We start from the raw sequence: 21,392 nt of genomic DNA on the forward strand, positions 1-21,392 counted from the left end.
TTAAAAATCTTAAAGTTCTGGTACTCAGACAGGCTGGATGCTTATTTTTCAGTTCATTGAGAAGTTTGGTTTTTCTCAGTAACCACATTTTTTTGCTTCTGTAAAGTTCTGAATCTAATGCATGTTTACTCAAATAGCTAAATGAAACCTTTGTGTTCAGAGGCAGATATCACTGATCACCATTTACTGGGGAAGCTACAGCCTGAGCGGGCTGTTGCCTTCATGCCCCACTTCTATAAGCTCAGAACAGAAGAATGTTTGAATTCTTCTCAGAACAGAAGAATGTTTGAAACAGTTAGACCTCTGTAAAGTAAGGTGGGGAGTGGGGACAGATCTTTGCTTCTCATCCCAATGCTCTTTGATTTCAGTTAAGAGTAGACCCACTTGGTCATCCTACTTGACATGTGGATGGAAGAACATGTAGATCTTCCAATATTGTCTGTTTTGTTTATTAAATGAGCATGAGTTTGCAGCTTTAGTCAGGTTTTTAATCAAGATCTTGTTTTTATATCCTTGCATTTGTACCCACAGAAATCTGGCTTATCACTAAGCAGATATACTTGTAGCTTGTGGGCTACAGGACCAAAAGGTTTGGAAGCGTGCTTCTACATATATAAATGTGCTGTTTAGTTGTAAACTATGTGTTTTATGGTGACTAGATAGTATGCATGCTTGTTTAATAATACATGCATTTCAACATGAGAAAGCTGTTTTAAATTTTTTTCAGTGACTTTAAATAATAATTTATTAAATTGCCTTGGTTTTAAACCCTGATCTAATTTGCATTCAGCATATCACAGTTCCTGACAAGATATCAAGGTTGAGGCATAAAGCAGTAAAATGCTACCTTGCATAACATCGGTTACATTTATAGTACAGATTTTGTTGTCTTGTTTAAAGCACAATACAAAATGTCTACCTTTGCTTTTTAATTTTTTTTTAAGGCAAAGATTACAGATTGGTACTGATTTCCATTTTTTTCTACAACATTCTGTAATTGGAAGAGGATATGCATGTCTGTCCTGAGTCCAATGTGGGTGAGATTTAATTTAGCCCTAAACAAGTTCACCTAAATTCCAACAGTCTCCCTGTATTCAAACTATTTTTCTTTTCTTTTTTCTCTTACCTACTGCCATTTTCCAAGTAGGTGGTCTATGCCATTCACATTTGTAGTTTTAGTAAGTTTCAACAAGGCTCTTTTCAAAAAACATCACGTAGCAGGCGTAATTACCTCCTCTGATTTATGGAATACCACTGATGAACTTTTGAGTAATTTCCCAGCTAGTTCTCATATATCAAATGCCAAACTGTAAGTATGAGGCTTGTGTGGTAGCCCCTTCAGCGGTGGAAAGTAATTCATATTACTAGGGAGATCAGAGGTACTCCTAATTCTAATGCTTATCATTGTCATGTCTGCACCCACCCATGCCATCTATGTGTTCGCTGATGTTCTGATCTCCTGCCATGTTAATACTGTTCTAAGTTGCATTGCATTCATATAATAAGTTCATACCAAAGTTAGCCTGCCTAAAACCAAAAGTGCCTTGCTTGTTACCACTTTTCACAGAGATATGTGCTCAGCCTGTTATCTTTAAAAAGTATGCTGTCTGTTGACCTTGCAGCTGCAGAACAAAAATGTAACTGTTTCACAGAGGAGAGGAAGAGACCTCAATTTCTTTGTAATCTTGTCTAGACAAAGCTATTGTATTCTCACATAACTTTTTAGGTTTTCGCTCCTAAATGCAAACTGCTCAAGGGGAGGGGGGAAATGATGCTCCCTATATTAATAGTGCTTTTGCCTGTATAATCATTCCTGCCAACTTTCCCATCTATAGATGTATCCATTAACTTAATGGATCTCTAAATAAAAGTCTTTCAACCAATGCAATGGAGTGCTTGCTGTGAGGGGCTTGGGGATCTATCTGTCATGGACTGCCATCCCTAGAACTGACAATCATTTCTGCAAACAGTATACATAATGTGAACGTTTTTATGGAAATGCAAAGCTTCTGCTGTGTTCACCTTGGCCTTCTTGCAGAATGTATAAAGAACCTTTTGATATTTGATGACTTACTCATATTGTGTATGAGTCATTCTGTCTGTAATAGTTTCCCACAGCACACAATGTCATGTATTCTTCTTTGCTAACTAGACAAATGTGCTCTTTCCCCATGCGGTAGTACATTCCCAATTAACAGCTTTCCTTGGGCACTGGGTGTTTAATACATAGAGATTTTTTCTGCTTAAATCTTAAAATAGTTCATGGAAAAGGAAGGACTTGATTGGAAGGGGTAGGAACAGATAAGATTTTACTTTTCATAACTTTGTATAAATGGGATTATAAAAATAAAATGACCATAAAGAAGTGAAAAGGTAAATTCTTTAGAGATAATTGTATCTAATGTACACACATGTTTCCTGGCTAACAAGAGTGTCACCAAGAGATAAGATTTACCTTTCATTATGTTATTTGTGATCTATTTGAGGCAGTTTTCACCACAATTTTTATTGTATCCACGTTACCAGCCAGGAATTAAATCCCACCCATTAATGAAATTGTTTTGTGATTTCATGTCCTCTTATCATATTATTGTTTCATTTCAGTAGGAGAGACAGCCAGAAAAAAGTCAATATTTTGGCCTCCAGTGAATTTTTTGAAGATTGGTTTTGTCTTTGTCCTGACTGCCTTGATTAGAGGACCACTGGGGTTGACATTTTATGCCAAATACTTCCTGATGACCTTGGATTCTGCTGTTTTTAAAGTGAATGCCTTTTTAAAAAATGCTTTAGAATCACAGTAATATTACTTCTAATAATCTCCCATGTGCAACATGCTTTCTGAGATTGGGGCACAGGAAAGAAGATTTTTTTGAATTGGAAAACTAAGTTTATTTTTATCTTTTTTACTTCATTTATTTTGTATCATCTAGAGCAGGTCTCAAAACCCACTCCATTAAGATTCTCTTTATGTTTCCACGGTTTTCTGTACAAAGAAGTTCTAATGTAAATACTAGAATTGCCGTGCATTCTTGATTCTGTACATATAGGTAGCAGCTGATTATTTTTCTTGGGCCACAGTTCTGTACCCTGCTCAAATGGGAAGAGCATTTCCTCTAACTTTAGTATAATCTTCCCGTCCCTACCATGATACTTTTAGGTGTACAAATATTTAATTACTGTCATTTTTTTTACTAACAATAAAACATCATTTAAATATATGTTCAGGACATCTGTTTTATTTTAGAAAGTTTGTAGCTCTTTGAAATGTTCCAGTACATGACTTCTTTCACCATCCCCTTCCCTGGATACGTTTTTGTAAACTGGCTGAGATTTAGAAGGCAGAAGTAGGAGACCTGCAAGGACTTGCAGTGGGCATCTCATTTTCTCTCCCCCTACCATGTCCTCTTTCCCTTCCCTGCCCACATAGCCTCTCCCTATTTTCCTGCTTCCTTCTCTCCTTCCTACTCACCATTGACCCCCTGTCTTCACCTTTCCCCCTCCTCCCCAGCAGCCTCGCCCCTATGGCCCAGTGGTGTGGTGCTGGCTGAGCCAGGCCAAGTTGCATGGTGGGAAACCAGCAAGGGCTTGTGGGGGTACTTCACTTTCCCCTGTATTCCCTTCCCACGCTTTCCCTCTTTTTATCCTCCTGGCAGCCTCCTTAAGCTCACCTTTCCCTGCATCCTTCTTTCCTTGAAACCCACTAAATGACTCACTTTGTATTTGCCCCATCTGCATCTCTTTTTCTTAATTTACTTCATTTATATACTGTCTTTTTCCACAGTGGAGACCCGTAGCAGCTTACATCATTCTCCTTGCCTCCATATTACCTTCACAACAACCCTGAGAGGTAGGTTAGGCTAAGAGTGTGTGACTGGATCAAAGTCACCCAAGGAGCTTCCACAGCAGAGTGGTGATTGGAATCTGGGCCTCCAAGAGCCTACTCTGAAACTCTAACCACTAAACTACAAAATAGTAAAAAGTCCAGTAGCACCTTTAAGACTAACCAACTTTATTAAGGCATAAGCTTTCGAGAACCACAGCTCTCTTCATCAAATGCATCTGATGAAGAAAGCTGTGGTTCTTGAAAGCTTATGCTACAATAAAGTTGGTTAGTCTTAAAGGTGCTACTGGACTTTTTACTATTTTGCAACTACAGACCAACACAGTTAACTCCTCTGGATCACGACACTGACCTTTGTGGGAGGGGGGAGTTGTTGAACAGTAGCAAGGAGCCAAGTCTGAGTGAGTCATGCAAGTCATATGATATCAAGTCACCTAGTGGTTGCTGCTGGGCCTGGTCCCAATGAGTCCTCCCTCAAAGGCCCAAAAGGCCTTGCCCACTCCCCCTGCTTTTTCCTGAAAGAAACCAAGCCTGGAATACTAGCTGTTGATTGCCTAGCAACAGCCACTGAGGGCATCTGGTTAAAGCTCCTTTTATCATTTTTTTAAAACCCTCAATGTTTTTTTTTTAGATTGCAGAATTTTCTGCAAACCTGGGGCATCTTTCAGGTGTGTAGGAAGGTCTGCCTTGCCTGTTCATGGCTCCAGTCTCTGGGTTTAGGTATCCTTAGATCAGGGTCATTTGGCTATTCATGTATAAGATTGTGGCCCTCTGATTCCTCTGGGCTAACTAATTCACAACTGCGTTAGAGTAACAGGGTGCTGATCTGGATGCTTACCTTGCAAATAGCAAAAAAGTAACAGAGAGCATGGCCTTCTTAATAGTGGCACTTCTCCCATGGACATAGATTCTTTAGTAAGGTTTGACAATCCAGATGCTTTAGAAGGCTGGCCAAGACCCTTCTCAGCAGGGTCACCTTCAGGAAGTGATCCTGACTCTTTGTTGGTAATTTTTTTTAATCATAACTTTTTATTAGACTGTGTTTAATTTTAAGTCATGAGGACTTTCAGAACATAGGACAGGATATAAATTTAATAAATGAAATTGAACAATTCCCCAAATTAATCTGTTAATAATATCTGATAAAATATTGTATTCCTTGTTTTGTTACCTTTTTCCAAAGAGGCATATGGAACAGGCCACTGAGCTAGATGGATGGCTTGTCTTACCTAGTAAGTCCATCTTGTATTTTGAGATGAAATAATCTGTTAGTGGCCTCCATGAACAATGTGACCAATGTGGGGGGAGGGGCAGATAGGCCTCTAGCAAAATCTACAGTTCATTGTTATCTTTGGTTGAATCTATAAAGAACACATTTTGAGTGCAGAGATTAAACCACAGCAATTTATAGATGCAGCCTCTAGAAAATAATAGATATATTTTATTTTAGGGGGGAGGTGGGATGAAGACTGCTTTGTACTTGTGTTCTGACTGCCCAATCTATAATTGGACTTCAGTCTTTAGGTTAGTCAGTCAGTCTGGCTGTTTTCCTAATTGCCAAATCAGTAGTTAAAATTCTCTATGGTTAATCTGAATCCGTCATTGAAATGAAGCTACATTTACCCCAGGCATGAAATTCTAGTTTTAATTCTCTCTCTTTCTGTGTGTGTGTGTGTGAGAGAGAGAGAGAGAGAGAGAGAGAGAGAGAGGAGCTTGCAGCCCAACTTGTCTACAAAGGAGTGTTGTTCTCATATCTGTTTATCCCAGAACATCCTTGAAAGTACTTCATCTATAGTACATTACAGAGGCTGTTCTGGTCAATTACATTCATTTATAGCAAGAGCCTTTAATCTTCTTACTCTTATAAGTGGCATATAGTTGCTGTTTGGTTGTTTCTAAAACATTGTTTTGCTTTGTAATAACATGCACATTTTTACAAAGCTGTTTCTAGTTACCCAGACCAAATATTTTTTCTGGGGATCCAGATAATTATATTATTAATTTAATGCTAACAGCATCCAAGGAAATGCCTTATGCTTCCAAATACCACCCCATTATTTAAAAAGCATGAGCTACTGTTAAGTACTCAGTTGTCCAGTAGTATTATGGGAGACAGCATTTTAATCACAGGATCATTTCCTTGAATTACTGTTTCTGCATAAGGTTTGCAACTACAGGGAACCAGAGTAGCTAGTAGATATAGTCATTCACTGAAAATGAATCTGAGCAAGAAACAGGCTACATTTTATTTAAGTTTAGCATAGTAAAACTATAAAGATTTATTCAGCAGGATCCTTAGCCCCTTCACTCATTGTCCCATGGTGTTGCCTGTCTCTGTGTTATTCATCTGGCAAGTCCAGCTTGGTGATGAGCTCAAGTCAGATGTGGGACATTGAGAGAGGCAGAGAATCGAGTGGGTGATGTGGTTACCCAGTTTAGGAGTTGGATCCAAACAAGCAATTGATGGTAACTGATGTGGCTTCTGGATGCTATGTAAGGGCTATGAAGTCTACCCTATGTGAATTGGCCCATTTCCTATCCTGACTGATAAAATCTTGTAGGGCTAAGATGAGGGAACATTTAATAAGTGTTGTAAATGATTGTCATATTGAGTGGGATTTTCTGGAGATTTTGAGAAGGCTGTAATCAACTTCCTATTTTTCTAAAAAAAAATCCCGCTCTGGATAAAAAGATAGTAGCCAATTATAGGCCATTTTCAAACTTGCCTTTCCTAGGAAAGAAATTGCAAGGGTGGAGGCAGAGCAGCTGCAGAGTTTCCTGGATGATTCACCTGCCCTTGACTACCTTTGTTGCTCCGGATGAGCTGTGATTGCAGATTAATAGGGAGAATGCCTCAACATTAATTCTGCTGCCCCTCTTGGCTTCTGTGTTGGACTGTACTCTTTAAAAGCCTAGAAGTGCTGTACAGACAGCTGAAGAACTATGAAGGGTTAATTCTTAAAAGAAAAAGAGAGCCTTGAATGACAGGCTACTCCAAAGAATCTGATTGGGTAGCAGGAGCTGAACAGAGAAAGACTTCTGAACCAGATGCTGGGGAGGGGGGAGTCTGATTTCAGCCCTAACTGAGAGGAGTCAAGTACTGACAGTTTTTGGGATTCAGCCCTGACTGACAGCAATTTAACACAGACAGGAGAACTGGGAGAAAGTTGGCAAGGAAGTTTGGGAAGTTGGTGCAGATTCCCATTTGGGCCAAAGAAAGGGGATAGATCTTCCCTACCCAGTCAAATGCAGTTATCTCTGAAGAGATCCCTGGACTGATGTGGTTAGAAACTGTCACTGCAGTCTCTTTTTTTAACCCTTGAAATTGTGTCACTGGACACCCCAAAACATCATGGTGTCAGTCCCTGGCAGTTAGGTCCCTTCAAGTTCTCCACAGTTAACACACAGGCATTCCAGTTGAAGCAACTTCCATACAGTCCAAGGTGTTCACACAAAGGTAGCAATTGGCAGAAGTGACAATTCAAACAAAGGCATTACTAAATATAGGGAAACTTCCCGCCCTTCGAGTCCGTTGACATTCTGGCGCGAAAACCCAAAGGAGTTACATGGGAACTGTTTAGTTTAGGCTAGACAGAGTACAAAGTGAAATCATCCCCGTCTCTGAGAAAAGATACATCGCTCGCTGCCCGCAGCTTGCATCCAAGGACACTTGCTACAAAAATGAAAGAAAATATTTTCAAAAGATAACAGAGAGGCCCCACCGGCTCCTGTACATTTCATGTTAGCAGTTTACACACTCTCAGATGATATAACAGAATAGAACTTCAGCAAACACTTAAGATCAGCACAAACAGTTGAACACAATATTGGCAGGTATGCTGGCATACATGACACATGGAGGTTGAAGTAGAGTGCTGCAGTGAGAAGGGAGACTGTTCTGTTCTCCATGAACAGAAGTAAATAGTTGGAATGAAAAGGCAGGTTAGAACCCAAGCCTTAGTGTTTTGTTGGACCCAAGTTTTTTTAATGGAAAGCAGGGTATTGTGGCTAAAAGTTCTTTTTTTCAACTTCATTTCGTTTGGAGATTAGTGATTAGTGTATTAGTGTTATCAGCAGTGCTAATTCATAGTACAGTGACCTTGAGACCATATTATTGTAATATACTTCATATGAACCTATTCTTGACAACAAACTTGGAAACTTCAGTTGACGCAAAATGTATCTGCTTAATTACTAGCAAATTAACTTTAAAACGATTTTTTTACATTTGGGGTTTTTAAAAAGGGGGGTCTTCAACTCAGAAAGTTGCCCCCATTCTATTACTGGTAGGCTTGGGGGGCTGCTACTCCCACAGCTTGCAGAGAGAGGCAACAGGATGTGCCTTCCTTCAGCTGGGTCCCACATTCTGGAAGTATTGCTGGGTGGCTTTTCATCCTTTGCACAGTTTGTGACCAAGCTCAAAGTTGCAGAAGAGAAGACTTGGCAAAAAATTACTCCTTTGCCCCTCCATGAGCAAAAGTAAATAGCTTGAATGGAAAGGTAGGTTAGAATCCATCCACTGGGGAGGCAGATGGAAGCAGCCTGCACAACCTAGTTGCCCCATATACAGAGAGGCCCTTCCTGAGTGGGAAGGAAGACAGCTGACTTGTGCTGTGCTGAAGGAAGTGGAGTCAATAGAAAGGCTGGGGAAGGGGAGCTACAGGCATAGAGGGATGTGTAATGGGAACAGCAAAACGGCTCCACCTTATATTCATCCAGTCACCCTTGGGGTAGCACCATAAGTACCAATAAGCCGCAACCAATGTCAAGCCCTGCAAAGACTACCCCAGAGTTCTTGCATAGCACTGAGCTGAGGAGGCAGGCAGCGCACTTATTATCTTGTAGAGGAATTGTAGCAGCTGACAAGTGCTGCTTTTTAAGGAGTGGAAAGTAAAGGGTGAGACGAAGCAGCAACAGGCGGTTATCAAGGATGGAGAGAGGGCTAGTGGAAGATAAAGGCTTGTGGGAGCAGGACATCTTATGCTGGCTAGCTGACTGGCTCTCCTCTTTTGGGTGGTCATCTTAAATTCAGAGAAACCTACTCTGATGTATTGACATCTCTTTTTTTAGCAAGTTGTCTTTTTGTGAAAATACGGTATCTGTTTGATTTAGAGTTCAGTGCTAGTTTTTACTGTTAAAAATGTTAATGGCCTGGAATCCACATACTTGAATCCACGTACATCTCTCTCATTGTGAACCCACGCAGCAGCTCCTGTCTTCTCCCTCACCTGAGCATGTTAAAACTATTACAGTTTGAACTCCAACACATCTGCATTGTGGACTGGCCTTTCTAAATATAACAGGACATCCCCCCCCCCCCCGGCTCATCTTAAGTTTTAGGAAACAGTATAAGGAGAATACTGTTTTGAGAGATTATTTGGTTAGTAGATTGGTTATGTATTTTCTGGAAGTGGTTAGTATTTAGGTTATTCTTAAATTGATTTGAAATTTTTAACCTCTCATTATCTGCCTCATCCTTCATTGGAAAAAAGCACACTAAAAATGTCTTAAATAAAAATAAATGACCCAATGCTAGTTTTACTGTTCGGTTAATAATACCCATGGGCGAAAAATCCACAGTGACCCTGTGCTCTTTCATTTCCCATGGATGGCAATCCCCATTTCACAGCTGGGAACTAAGATTTAAGATTTACTCCAACCAACTTCTTGAGTCCCCAGGCCCCTTGAGATTTAATCTTAGAGAATTATGTTGATGTCTGTATTGATGTCTGATGATTTGAAATGTTCTGTCTGCTGCTTTAATAATCTGAAAGCCATCTTTATTGATCAGATTGCTAATGAATCTTTAGCGATAATAATTTGTGGGATTTGTGTATTCATGAGGAATAAATTTGATGTTTATTTTAAAGGCATTTAACATTTCACAGCACACAAACAAGATTTCAACTGGGATTATTAAGGCTACATATATTTTGACAAAAGTGGTTCATGGACTTTTAAAAAATATATACCTAAATGTTAATCTTGTATCATTTTAAGTTATACAATACAATAAAAAAAATAAGTAAAATTTTCAAATCTATGGTGGATGATCTTTCACTTTTGAAAGTCACCTTATGTTTAGGTGTGTGAATGGTGTTTTCATAATATATAATGATGGTTCAGTAGCTCTTACTCTAGGATACAAAGAACCATGAATACAGCTCATGAATCATGAGCCCAAGAGTACCTGAGACTTGTTTTTAAAAAAACCACCCCTCTATTCCATTATATGTAGTAAGCTGTAGTAAGCTACTTTTGAGACCTACATGAGCCCGTTAAGCTCTTGCTCATTGTGAACAAACTGCTGTTTGTTCGACAAGTTGTTAAGCTAGTGCCCTACCCTTCAGAAGCACTGAGGAAGTCAATGTGAGAACTGCATTCTCTTTAGAAATCTTTAGTAGCATATTAGTGAACTTTTCACTGCACAATGAGGTAGCAGGTAGGGAAGCTTGTGGGCCAGATGGCTACAAAGTTGAACTAAACTCTGTGAATGAACTCCAGAGAATCGCAGGTGGAATTGTGCTGTCTGAGGAGTAGGTTTGGGACCTCTGATTGTACCCCTTGAAAAGCTGCTTCTGAGAGTCAGGGGACTCTTGGGAAAGTGCTTGAGATGTGGCATCAGGCCTGCACTTGCAATATGTGGACATCCCCTTGGGTCAAACAGAAGTGCCTTCTAGTTGTGCAAGCAGGTGTTTGAATCCAAAACCACATTCTCTGTTGAAAATGGAAATAAATCGCATCTTTTTAAGCTGTTATTTTGTAAACTTTAAATGTTAAGTTCATCAAGTTTGTGTGACAAACTATAGAAACCTTTCGTTACCCCTCATGTTATAGTACCAAGTTAGGACTCGTCAGGTGCTCTTTGAGGCAAGGAATCCCTCAGTTCTGACTGTTTTAATGTATATGAAGTGGTTTATTTTATAAGCCTTATGAATTTTATTCAGCCAAATTTGCTTAATTTTGTTCCACTGGTAAGCAGTCTTTTTTTTCCAGAATAAAGAGGGGTACAGAAAGAAGGGGGGGGGGTAACAGGGTCAAAGGAACAGTAAGATTTTGCACTACAGGAGTTACTAAAATAGAGTACGCAAAACATATCTTAATCAGAGTTTCGCTACAGTAAGCAGTCTTAAATTTCTTTTTCTATTTAGTTATTTGGAATATGTTTATCTTGCTTCTCAATAAAATGTTCTTGAGGCAACTTATAACATGTTTGGTATTTTCAGGCTCTTGCAGATCAATTTGAAGACAAGAAGACATCAGTTTGTGAACGTATGAAACTTTTTTATAGTTGCCACGTTCCTCCACGCTGGACTATACAGGTACAAAATAGCACTAGTGTGTATAACTTTAAGTGGGGTACACATTGATTTTAGAATTTGATTTTGTAAAATTTCAAAATGTCTCAGAAGGGAAATTTCTACATTTCTTTCAGTATTAGATACCCCTCCCCAATTTTTCCTAAATAAATCAACTTCTGAAGCAGAACTTGGATATCTTACCGCATAAGAATACTTTAAAGTACACATTTCCTTCATACTTACTCATTAAGTCATGATGCAGTAATGATTTAAACTATGCCTTAACAGTATTCAGTGATGACATATGACCGCAAAATCTAGAATAATAGAAACCTGTGACCATGAGACTTTTCTGTCTCAAGCTTTGCAATGTATGCTTCGTTTTCTGACACAGAAGAAATCATTCTTACTAATGGTATTTTTGTTAGCTTGTTTATTCTTTGTTCAGTTTCTCAGTCCTTCCAGTATGGAAAGCCCAGTGTTGGATTTCTGCCTCTGTACCTTTTCTGGCCAAACCAATTTTCTCACCAATAGATACAGTGGTGATTTATTGATCTTGGCTGCAATATTATGCTCTAAGCAGTGCTGGTGGTATATCCATTTTTTCCCTGATATGTAATGTCATAATTATTACATTCATTTTTTTTCTGATACTTAACATCATAATTATTATATGCAAATAATTCTTGCAAAGAATTATTCCTTCATAGCAGGTAGATTTGTCTCCATGCATGGAGAATGGTGGAAAGCTTCCTGGTTTCCAAAATCTTCAGTCAAACTCCCTTTTCTGTGGCATTCAAATGCAGATGTCTCAACAAACTTGAGTTTGTCCATCTCTTGAGCTGGGATTCTAAACCATAGTTGAATTCTTGTTTGTGGGGAGGAAGCAAATTTCCATGTGTCCAGGTACCTGCGTTTAGATGCCCCAGCCAGCGGAGTTCAGCTCAAGGCATCCAGAAAGTTTTCAGTTGTGTTTTGCGCAGAAAGAAGTAAGGAACTCATGAGTACAGCAACCACTTTCTGTTCATTGCCGTCAAGACCCCCCCCCTCCCCCGCCCCGAAGTTTTCATGTTGTCTGACCGCAAACATGATGTCGTAATGTGCTGAATTCTAAACTGAGGTACATGTGTTTCTGACCTGGCCTCTTCATGTGTGAATGGTGTAGATAGCTGATAAATTAATATCAACAGTACAAATTATTTCATTATTCCTAGGCTGTAGTTAACTGGCAGTGTCTTTAAACTGCCACACAAAACTTTTCTGCCAGCATATCAGGGCAGGGTTACATTGATGCATTGGCGTGTCAGACAGTAGCCCTTCACGCAAACATAGTAGTTGCTGACCCTGCAATAATTAATTAAAGTTTATTCAGTTATTCACAATTCTCTTATGGAGAAAGATGCAAAACTTACTTGAAGCACTCATCTTTTTTTAAAAAATATTTTTATTGTAATAATGCTTAACAAATAAAAACAGTTACAAAGATATTTGCGATAACAATTCCAAATATTAGTAAATAAGTATTCATAGTGATATATTATCATATCACACAAGATTTCTTTCTATTGAATAATTAAAATAGTGTTTCATAAATTGTTAGTCAAACTTTAGCAGTATACTTAGAGATGGTAATAAGAAAAGACAATAATTTGTAACTATTATTAAAACACATCAATTATGCTAGAATAAACCCTCCTTCCCTCCCCCCTTACCTCTTCCTCCCCTAAAGCTAGTTTACAACCATTAATTCTAAAGTCCTTCCAATCCCCCTCCCCCATTTCTTTCAATTCCCCCCCACAACATACAGACAATTCTGAACTCAGTGACCTGTAGCTATTTACCTCACAGGTTATTCGTGTAATAACTAATTCCGAGAACAGAAATAGACAATGGGGACTAAATGCAATACCCTCCTATCCCTCCACCACCCCAACTCCCTATGAAGTCTTGATTAAATGCTTTTTTCTTTTCACAACATAGATATTATGTCCTAAGTGTTGGGATTAATCAGTTAATTCCACCGAACTGGTATTTTACTGTTTTTAAAGGGAGATAAAGCAGTTGACATTCTTCTTTTCTGTGTATTTCTCTCCACTTCTGTTGTGGTTTCAATTCCAACAGCTCTAAGAAGTGCTGCTCCAGATTCTTGGTCTGTTGCTCTAAACATTTTGCCTTGATGGGAGACTTTTAGGTTAACAAGGTTGATCCATTTATAGCTTATTTGGGCATTCCTTAATGCTTCATTGCTCCTTTCAGTTCTCTCCTTTTGTTCAGTACTTCTGATGGTAAGTCTGTGAGGATCAATATTGGGGTTCCGTTATAATCCAATGCTCCCCTCAATTTGGCTGCTGCAAGAATCTTTTTTCTAATGTTCCCATCCTGAAATGTAACTATGATATCTCTGGGGAACTTTTTCTTTCCGTCTTTCCACGGACCCACTCTATAAGCGTTTTCTATTCTTGGAGCCTCGTCCTCTTTCCACTGCAGCTACTTTGTTAGCCAAGAAGCCAGAAATTTTGACAACTCTTCATTTAAATCCATATTTTCTTTAAATCCTCTACATTTAACATTTCTCTGCCTTACAGCCATTTCCAATTTTAATAGTCTTTCCTGAAAATGAGTGTTTGTACTTTGAAGCTCTCTGACTTCCGTCTGAACTGCATTACTGATTTCCACAGCTTTACTAGCGTTTTGAGTTGCCTTATTTATTTCAGTTTTCATTTCAGCAAATTGTGCTGTAAATTGCTGCGATAGCTTTTTCATATTGTCAAGTAAGTTTCGTTCCATTTGCTTTATTAAATCAGTAAGATTGTCTTGTTGGGAGAGTGAACTTACTTCGGTGATTTTAACTGTGCCCACCATTTTGTTTTCCTCTCCCAGCGTCTTCCCTGATGCCTTTGCTATTTCCCAGTTCAAAAAGAACTCCTGCAAGTTTTTTGCCGCTTTTACCTGATGCTTCTTTTTCTCTGACATCTGCTTTCCCATATTTTACGGATTTCGTTTTGTTGTGACAATTTTAAATGGGATGTTGGGGTTGGGAGGGATGGAGCGCTTGCATTAAGCGTCCTTCCTCCTCCACGTTGATGCCACACACCCCTTGAAGCACTCATCTTGAAGACTTCATAGGATTGTACCCAATAACTTCATTCATTTTCCTCCAGTGGAAGGAACAAATAGCTTCACTAACAGTCTTTGGATGCAACCCATTGTCTTCAATTTACTTAAGCTGAAATTTTACCCATATTCATTTGCAGGTGTTTTGTTCCTTTTTCTGCCTTTTAGTATGCATAGAAATTGGGTTGATTTTGTGTTTATAGCCTTACAGCAGTTGCTTTACTGAAATGTCTCAGAGCTGAGATGTAAAAGCCGGTGCTATCATGTAAAATGTAACTGGGTAAATGTTTGGCTCTGGCTCACTTCTTAATCATCAGACTTTATAGTAAATTAATGTTCCATGCAAATAATTTAAGGATTACAACTTTAGCCATGCTGAACATCCAGTGTTATGGGAGTCTATTCTGCAGGATGCTGTACAGTGAACTTAAGTGTTATGTGGCTAGAAAGATTTAGAACTTCTCAAATTCAGTTATCTTTCACAAGCATCTTCTAATTAAAGCAATGTTCACAAGCATCTTAGATTCTACCAAATGGTTTCATAAAACACTAATGGCAACAAATCAAGTAAAGCCACATATAATGTATCAAAATGTAGCACAATCAGAATCCTAAAACTGCATATAAATAAGTAAGGATGAGGTAAAAGATGACTTTGAAATGAGTGTTTAGGTTTCTGATCATTTAGATTTACATCCTTTCTCTGCTTCTTACACTAAATGGCATAAATCTTTGTTCTTTGACTTGTCAAAATCAGGAGCAAAGGAATTATTTATTTGTATATGATCCAAGTTCCAGTATTGTGCTTTAGGTTTTCAAGCAGTTAAGTTGCAATTTTTGTACAGATCTCTGGCACTCAGCACAAGATCCGTCTGTGCTAAATTGCCTTCAGCACTGGAGAGTTTTGTATCAACTAGTGGCACAAGATTAACCCTGAGGTGTCATTTGATATGCCAGGCCAGGAGCAGTAATGTCAGTTCCCCAGATGGAATTGTCATTGTACAAGTTCATATCTGACCCACTGGGTTCCTGATTTGGTGTCTGACACCATACTGAATTTGATAACGTCCTATACCTTGTATTCTCAGAAAAGAGCACCAGAGAAAGGACAAACTTATACCCAAACCACCTTTCAGACCAGTTATTTTTTTAAATGTTTGCCTAATAGAGGGAGAGTGCCCCGTGTAAATAACTGCAATGTGGACAGCTGTGTGCCTCTTTCTTAGCTGTGCTGTTTGACGGTACTAGGATACAACAGTGTAATTTGGTGTTTTTTATCTTGTTTTTTTGTTAGTTCCGGCTTTAGATATTAAAGAATAATTCTCTATGAACGCATTTGGTCCTGTTCTTCCATTTTGCCTTAATTTACCTTCAGGCTTGCTTTTTTATAATTCATTGTTGGGTATTAGAACAAAGTTGGGGATCCATTCCCTGGAAGATGTTGTTCAAGATTTTATTTTAAAAAATTTTTTGACTGATGGTGGCTGTTTAAACAGGGCAAGCTGGCCACCTCCACCCCATACCTCTCTTTATAATCTTTGGGTAAAAGGAGGCAAAAAGAATAATATGAGCCACTTTGGGTCCCCATTGGAAAGAAAGGCAGGATATAAGTGAAATAAATACATCATCTCTGGATATAGAATTAAATAAAGAAGGGTTGGTGTGATAATACTGTATGTAGCTAGGTTAGTAATTGCTGCTGGCCACTTGTATGATCTGTCTGCTTCACATAGATGGGTAGCCCAAGGATCACTTGGAAGGGATCTTATGCATAGTTTGTATGTGGGTAAATCAGTTTCAAATGAATTCAGTTTATAAAAATCTGTATCTATTCTTTACGCATTGTCCTCAAAAAATTATTAGTGCTAACTTGAAGTTCAGTAGATTATTAAAGGTTGATTTATTTAGCTGCTGCATAAGGCTTTTTAAAATTCTCGTTCCTTTCAAAACTTGGCTTAAAATATTTAAGATTATAAGCATTGCTAAATGCTTTTCTAGGGAAGGAAAATGCATAACTTGATTTTTAAAAAATATATTTTACAGCACCAGCTTGCAAGCTTACTCTTTGACCTTGGATGTACCAGTTCAGCTCTTCAGATCTTTGAGAAGCTTGAAATGTGGGAGGATGTAGTTATCTGTTACGAAAGAGCAGGACAGCATGGAAAGGTAGAATATTTATCATTGTATCTATACATGGTGTATCTTGGTGTCCTGAGTGTTTTTTACACTGTGTATGTTTACAGGGGTAATATATCAAAGGCCATGTAACTTTTTGTTTCAATAGAACATGCATTAGGAGGATTATAATGTCAAAGTTTGGAGAACCTTCTTCCATCAATATTTCAGCACCATACAAAGCTTCTCAGAAGGATCTTTATTATTGCCACAAGGAATAATATTTCAGATTTTCTAGAATCCTAATCTGAAAAGGACCAGAAAGCATGATGGTGCAACCTCTGTCTAGTCAAGTTCCAGACAAGGCAGCTGAAGTGAATGAAGGACAGGTTGCTTCAGGTTGCTAAAGCAAGGGAATTGAGCCAGGTGGTATCTAAAAATTGTAAAAAATCCAAGGCCAAACTTCCCACAGGTCATGTCCATTGGGCCCCAAAATGGAGTGGCAGGGAGAGGGGGGAAGGATGAAATGGCAACTTCAGAACTCCATCTGCCCACCTCAATAGGACCGCACATCCACAGCTGGTAATGTCCAATATTTCAGGGATAGCACAGTTGTTGTGACGAGATCTTACAGCTTGTTGCAAAATCCAGCCATGTCCTTCTACTTCTGTTGCTTTTTGAAGCTGTCCCTCCCAATTGTTGTGATCCTTTTAAACTTCTGTGCAAAAAGATTGTTAATATACATCATAGTTGCCCACTTAACTGTGTGTATGTGTATTTGTGATTTGTAAAGGTTGATCAATTTAAACGTTGCAGTGTGGAATATTTATTTATTTGCTTCATTTATACCCCATCTTTCTTCCCACTGGACACTCAAAGCAACTTACATCGTTCTCCTCTCCTCCATTTTATCCTGACAACAAATCTATGAGATAGGTTAGACTGAGAAAGAGAGAGAGACTGGCTCAAGGTCACCCACTAAGCCTGTTTCTTTTCCTAATCCATGATTTATTTATTTCATACCTTTTTATCCTGTCCTCCTCAATGGAGCTCGAAACCTAGGTTTCTCAGATCATAGTCCAACCACTTTGTCATGCTGATTCTCCCTTACTCAATAACTCAAAATATTTTAAAAATAGAACAAAAATGGTAGAAGACAGTAGAGAGAAAAGGGGTTTGGGCAGATATAAAGGGGGAAAGAGAGGAGAAAGGGGGAGATTGCCTGGCATGTTTTGATGTAACATTTTGAAGAAGCCAGTTGATGGAATAATTCATTGGGGGGTTTCCAGGTTAAATTATTGGTTTTTTTAAATCTTGCATCAATTGCATGTTGCTTTTTCTCACATTCAATTCCAACATGTTCTCCACACTGAATTCAATTTTGGGGGTATGTCTTGATTTCCAGTGCTAGCAGACCATCATGTTTTAAGTTTAGTGCAGCTCTTTACACTCACTGCTTGCGTATCTGGATAATGCTCGAATCCTAGGACTTATTCCAAAACTAGAATGATAAACTAAATGGCTATGTGTAAATTCATGTGAACTTCAGCCTTTTACCAAAGTAAAGAATTATTCTGATGGCATACCCACACAGATGAACTAGACTGAAATTTGCATGTAATTGTCTCACATCTCCAGCATGCAATACCATTCGCTCTGTCACATTTTGGATAGGGTGTGGTTGATTTTTTTGAAGTATAGCTGTACCAGTTTGGATTCAGTAACCTTGATAGGAGCTTCACAGCTCAATCCTTAAAGCAGAATTCAGTTACTGGTTTCATGAAAAGCATATACAGTTGATTCAAGTTCTATTTTAGTACTGTTTGGGTCTCAGATAAATAACATCATAGTAGATTTGTGTTCTCTTTCTCCCATATAGCCTTGCAGTGAGATCAGTGTTATTTCCCCATGATGAGACTTGGCCCAGAAACATGTTCTTCAAACATCAAAGAACTGTTTCTTAGTGAGAATCCCTCCCATTCTTCCAGTGCATGAGCTGAAGCCTGCTTGGAAACCAGACAGGATGTTCTATGGAAACCATCCAATGTCTACAGTTTATTAATTGCCATCTGTGTCTACATATTTACTTCTCCAACAGCTGGATATGTTGATGTAAAATGTATTCCAGTTTTTTTCAGACAGTTGTAAGATCGCTTGTCGTTATAGTCTTATCCAGGTTCACCTAACATACTACATCTCTTGTTTCCAATTCCTAATGTTCAGAAATTGGGGGAGGGGGGAGGTCTTTTCTAAGTTAATGTTACATTTTCTTGAATTTATTTATATTTGTTAGCTGCTTCTTCAGAGAACTGCTTGAGCAGTTTCCACCCACTTTTAAACAACAAATATCAATAAGAAGTTAACAGTGTTAAAGTATCCAATCAATAGCTACAAAACAGTCATAAAAAGAAAATCAGTATAATAATAACAGTAAAAACAGCAATTAACAAAGGCAAAAATGACATTCCAGCATAAAATAGGGCCAGCCAAATCAAGCAGCTATGGATTAAAAAGCTTAATAAAATGTGAGTAACATGCTCAGGAAAAGAGACCAAAGGCTCAGGCAAATAAAATTGTCCTTATCTGGCACCTAACTTTCTAAAGAATAGAAAGTTAGGCACTACCAAGTGGAAACTTCCAAATGAAAAGCATTCCACAGAGAGGGTGCAGACGCTGGAAAGTTTGTTTACATATATTTATATCTAAATCTGATCATTATAAATGGATAAGCCTAAGAGATACTGTGTCAGTATGAGGGAAGTTGAAGCCAATATTGTCAATTTGCTAGAAATTCCTTATTTTTTGGACAAATTCTAATTGCCCAGACTAACCTAATCTCATTAGAGCTCAGAAGTTAAGGGGGGTTGGTACTGGGATGGGAGACCACCAAGGAAGACTGGTGTTGCTATAGCAGAAGAAGAAGGCTATGGCAAACCACCTCTTCTCATCTTTTGCCTTGAAAACCCCATGAGGTGGAACTTCACGGGGTTGCCATGAGTTGGCTGAGACTCGACAGCATACTTTACCTTTAGAAATGTTTTGGGCTTATTTGTGCCATGTTTTGAACATGCATCACCTAATTATGTGATAAGATGTTCGTGTACTGAATTCAGGGCATTAAGTTCAATGTGAAACACAAATTGGAGCACTTCATCTGTAAATTGAATGACAGTTTAATTTGTGCTTTGTCATAACAGCTTAATGGAGGGGTGACTAAAGAGCTCATTAAAGCATGAAATTATCTATCACTGTGTTAGAAATATGTGATTCCTCTGTAAAATATTTGTCAGTTGTCAAAGTACTATTGTAAAAGAAAAGTTTCAGCCATATGGCAGGTCATTCTCTTTGGAGGCTGAAGCAGTACAACAGTACAAATGGCAGATGAGAAGAGAATGTGAAATATTGGCTGTGAGTACTTGACCATGATATGATTTCAGTGTTACTCCTTGCTTGGAATGTTTGAGTGACCAGAAGATTACAGAAAGTCAATAAGGCAGACATTGGCAGAGACCATGCATTTATCCCTAGTACATTTCAAGGAAACAGTCACTTCTGGAAAAGAGTCGTATGGTATATTCCTTGCCAATATGTGCTTAAGCAAGTCAATAAGATAGCATTTCATTTAAAATGAATTTGATTGAAGTATCAAGGTTGATTTTATACCCAGCAGACTACAGTGGAGAATTTCTTAAGTGCCTTTAAAGGTAAGCTAGAGTATTAAAATAGGAAGTGTAACGTGTGGGTCATAATTCAGAAAGCTAGTGATTTGCATAGCATACACATGTGGAACATAATTTGTCTGAAGGATTGTGTTTTAGCAACTCTCTGTTATTAGAGATTTCTCAAAAGTGCTACTTCAAGGATGTCTTTTTACCCCCCCCCAAAAAAAAACCCTGGGCAGAGGGAGGAGACTATCACATATTCTTTGTGTTTGTACCAAATTTCCAGCCTACAGACTTGAGAGAACTCAAAACAGTGTTGAGGTTCTGTGAGGGAAAACAGAAACATAAGAACAAGTGATGATTATGTTTTGGGGGTTAACATCTAGATTGTGGTTGTAACATCTAAATGTTACAATCAGAAGTAGAAATATTAATTCTGAAATGTAAATAGTACTTTAACAGTGCAATCCTATGGAGAGTTACTCCAGTCTAATCCCATTAACTTCAATAGGCTTAGACTGGAGTAACTCTCCATAGGATTGCACTGCAAACATACTAACAAAATTCATTTGCTTTCCTCAGTTTTTTGTAGTTCATTCCCTCCCCTCCTCCACCTGGGGAAGAAGCTTTACATTTTAGGCTAAATTAAAAAATATGAATAGAGAGCTAAAAGAAAATAAGTGGATTGTATAGTGGCAAAAAAAAAATAGAACCATGGAGTTTGGCATAAACCAGTGACATGAATGTTGAAAACAATTAGAATTTGGATGCCTGTAGACTTATTCTAAAGAAGAATAAAAATAAAATTCTGTGTTTGGGATGATAAGTGTGTTCCATCTATTTAAGTCAAACTGTGTTGTCTCCAAACTGGAATATTTGTATAACTATGTATGAACACAAAAAGCTGCTCTATGGATTTAATTTAGACATAATGGCAAATTGTTTCTTGTTTTGTGAATGAGTCTGGGACCCTCACCCAAAAAACATAGTCCAAAAATTAAAAAAAAATAATAAACTGTGGTTTGTGATAAGAATGAAACAAAGTATGGTGTGTTCTAAAAGCAGAAGTGTTTTAATTTTTCAGCCAACTGGAGGGAGAATTTGGGGATTGTAATTTTATTTTGATTTTAACTGTAAATGTTTTTTTTTTAATATAATAAATTTTTTTGAAACATTTGTTGCAACAAATAGTTTACAAGCAGTATACTTCATCACAAATCTGATTAATAGATCAGTGTACACTACATAGTTATTCTTGTATTCTTATTAGTTGTCATAAATATATCCATGTATTTAACTGTAAATGTTTTTAATATATTATTGTAAACTCTCCTTGAACCACGAAGAAAGGTAGAGTAA

At 38.1% G+C, this 21,392-nt stretch overlaps 1 protein-coding gene across 2 annotated transcripts in view; it reads left to right on the forward strand.

Moving 5' to 3' along the window:
- The window catches only part of TTC27 (tetratricopeptide repeat domain 27), a 169,338-nt gene that overhangs the window by 104,414 nt on the left and 43,532 nt on the right, over positions 1–21,392 (forward strand). For both annotated transcript variants that reach the window (XM_054980541.1, XM_054980549.1), the window contains exons 11-12: positions 11,068–11,163; positions 16,300–16,422. In XM_054980541.1, coding sequence (XP_054836516.1) covers positions 11,068–11,163; positions 16,300–16,422 — 219 coding nt within the window. The remainder of the gene's footprint in view (positions 1–11,067; positions 11,164–16,299; positions 16,423–21,392) is intronic.

Source organism: Eublepharis macularius, chromosome 1 (genome assembly GCF_028583425.1).
Source record: "Eublepharis macularius isolate TG4126 chromosome 1, MPM_Emac_v1.0, whole genome shotgun sequence".
NCBI lineage: Eukaryota > Metazoa > Chordata > Lepidosauria > Squamata > Eublepharidae > Eublepharis > Eublepharis macularius.